Below are 1,243 nucleotides of genomic sequence, written 5' to 3'. Positions count from 1 at the left end.
GGCCACCGCAACCTCGACCTGCTGGGCTCTGGTGATCCTTCCGCTTCAGCCTTCCAAGTAGCTGGAACTACAGGCCCACGCTACCACACCCGGCTCATTTTGATTTATTGTAGAGATGAAGTCTCGCCAAGTTGCCCAGGCGCGTCTCGAACCCGCGGGCTCAAGCAATCCACTCATCTCGGCCTCCCAAAGCGTGGGATTACATGCTGAGCCACCGAGCCCAGCCAGAAGACCCTGTTTCTAAATTTAAAAAAAATTTTTTTAAAGAGAAGAATGAGAAGTTGGGGATGGTGAGGATAATGTCATTCTTTTTTTTTTTTTTTTTGAGTTGGAGTCTCACTCTGTCACCCAGACTGGAGTGTAGTGGCCGCTCCCGGCCATCGCAGCCTGGACCTGCTGGGCTCCAGCGATCCTTCCGCCTCAGCCTTTCAAGTAGCTGGAACTACAGGCGCGACCACGCCCGGCTCATTTTGATTTATTGTAGCGATGAAGTCTCGCCAAGTTGCCCAGGCGGATCTCGAACTGGCGGGCTCAGGCAATCCACTCATCTCGGCCTCCCAAAGGCGCGGGATTACAGGCTGAGCCACCCAGCCCGGCTCATTCATTTCTTAATTCCCTCTTCTTCAGGCTACGATTGGCAAAGATGAGGGAGGTTGAAGCGGCCCAGGGCCAGGCAGGTAAAGTATCCACCCCCATACTCCCCAGGCCCAATGCTGGAACTCTAGGCATCTGGCCCCAGGTGACCTGTCTCCCGCGTGCCCAACTGCAGTTATTTATTCAACAAATAACGTGTGTTGGTCACATCCGACATGCCAGGCCCTCGGAACAACAAGGACTCGCACAGGTCCCTCCCACGCGGAAGGCCTTGGCCGTCCGACCCTGCCCTTCCGCGATAGGCCTCCCCAGCCTGTCCTCCCTTCCCCCAGGAGATGAGACGTATCTTGACATCTTCCGAGACTTCTCCCTCATGGCGTCAGATGACCCGGAGAAGCTGAGCCGGCGTAGTCACGACCTCCACACACTGTGACCCCAAAGCCTGGGGGTCTTGTATCTCAGCCCCTCCCATCCCCACCGCCCGCACCTCCGCCATTAAAGCCTCTGTGCTGTGCTCTCTCCTTCGTAGTTCACTTATTGGGCGCCACCTTCGTGCCCCAGCGTATTGGGCGCTGTGGCTCCCGGGTGCGGGGAGTGTGCGGGCTCGGGTCACGCAGGAGGCGACTCCCCGGGGAGTGAGGTGGCAGCT

At 57.6% G+C, this 1,243-nt stretch overlaps 1 protein-coding gene across 1 annotated transcript in view; it reads left to right on the top strand.

The window, feature by feature from the left end:
* Nucleotides 1-1,112, top strand: part of ACAP1 (ArfGAP with coiled-coil, ankyrin repeat and PH domains 1) — a 15,994-nt gene extending 14,882 nt beyond the window's left edge. The window contains exons 21-22 of the mRNA XM_008060907.2: nt 628-677; nt 927-1,112. Coding sequence (XP_008059098.1) covers nt 628-677; nt 927-1,027 — 151 coding nt within the window. The 3' untranslated portion in view covers nt 1,028-1,112. The remainder of the gene's footprint in view (nt 1-627; nt 678-926) is intronic.
* The last annotated feature ends 131 nt before the right edge of the window (nt 1,113-1,243 follow it).

Source organism: Carlito syrichta, unplaced genomic scaffold, assembly GCF_000164805.1.
Source record: "Carlito syrichta isolate Samal-C Ts95f unplaced genomic scaffold, Tarsius_syrichta-2.0.1 Scaffold304770, whole genome shotgun sequence".
In the NCBI taxonomy this organism is placed as follows: domain Eukaryota; kingdom Metazoa; phylum Chordata; class Mammalia; order Primates; family Tarsiidae; genus Carlito; species Carlito syrichta.
Note: the sequence above shows the minus strand (reverse complement) of the source record. Positions and strands in the feature narration are given on the sequence as shown.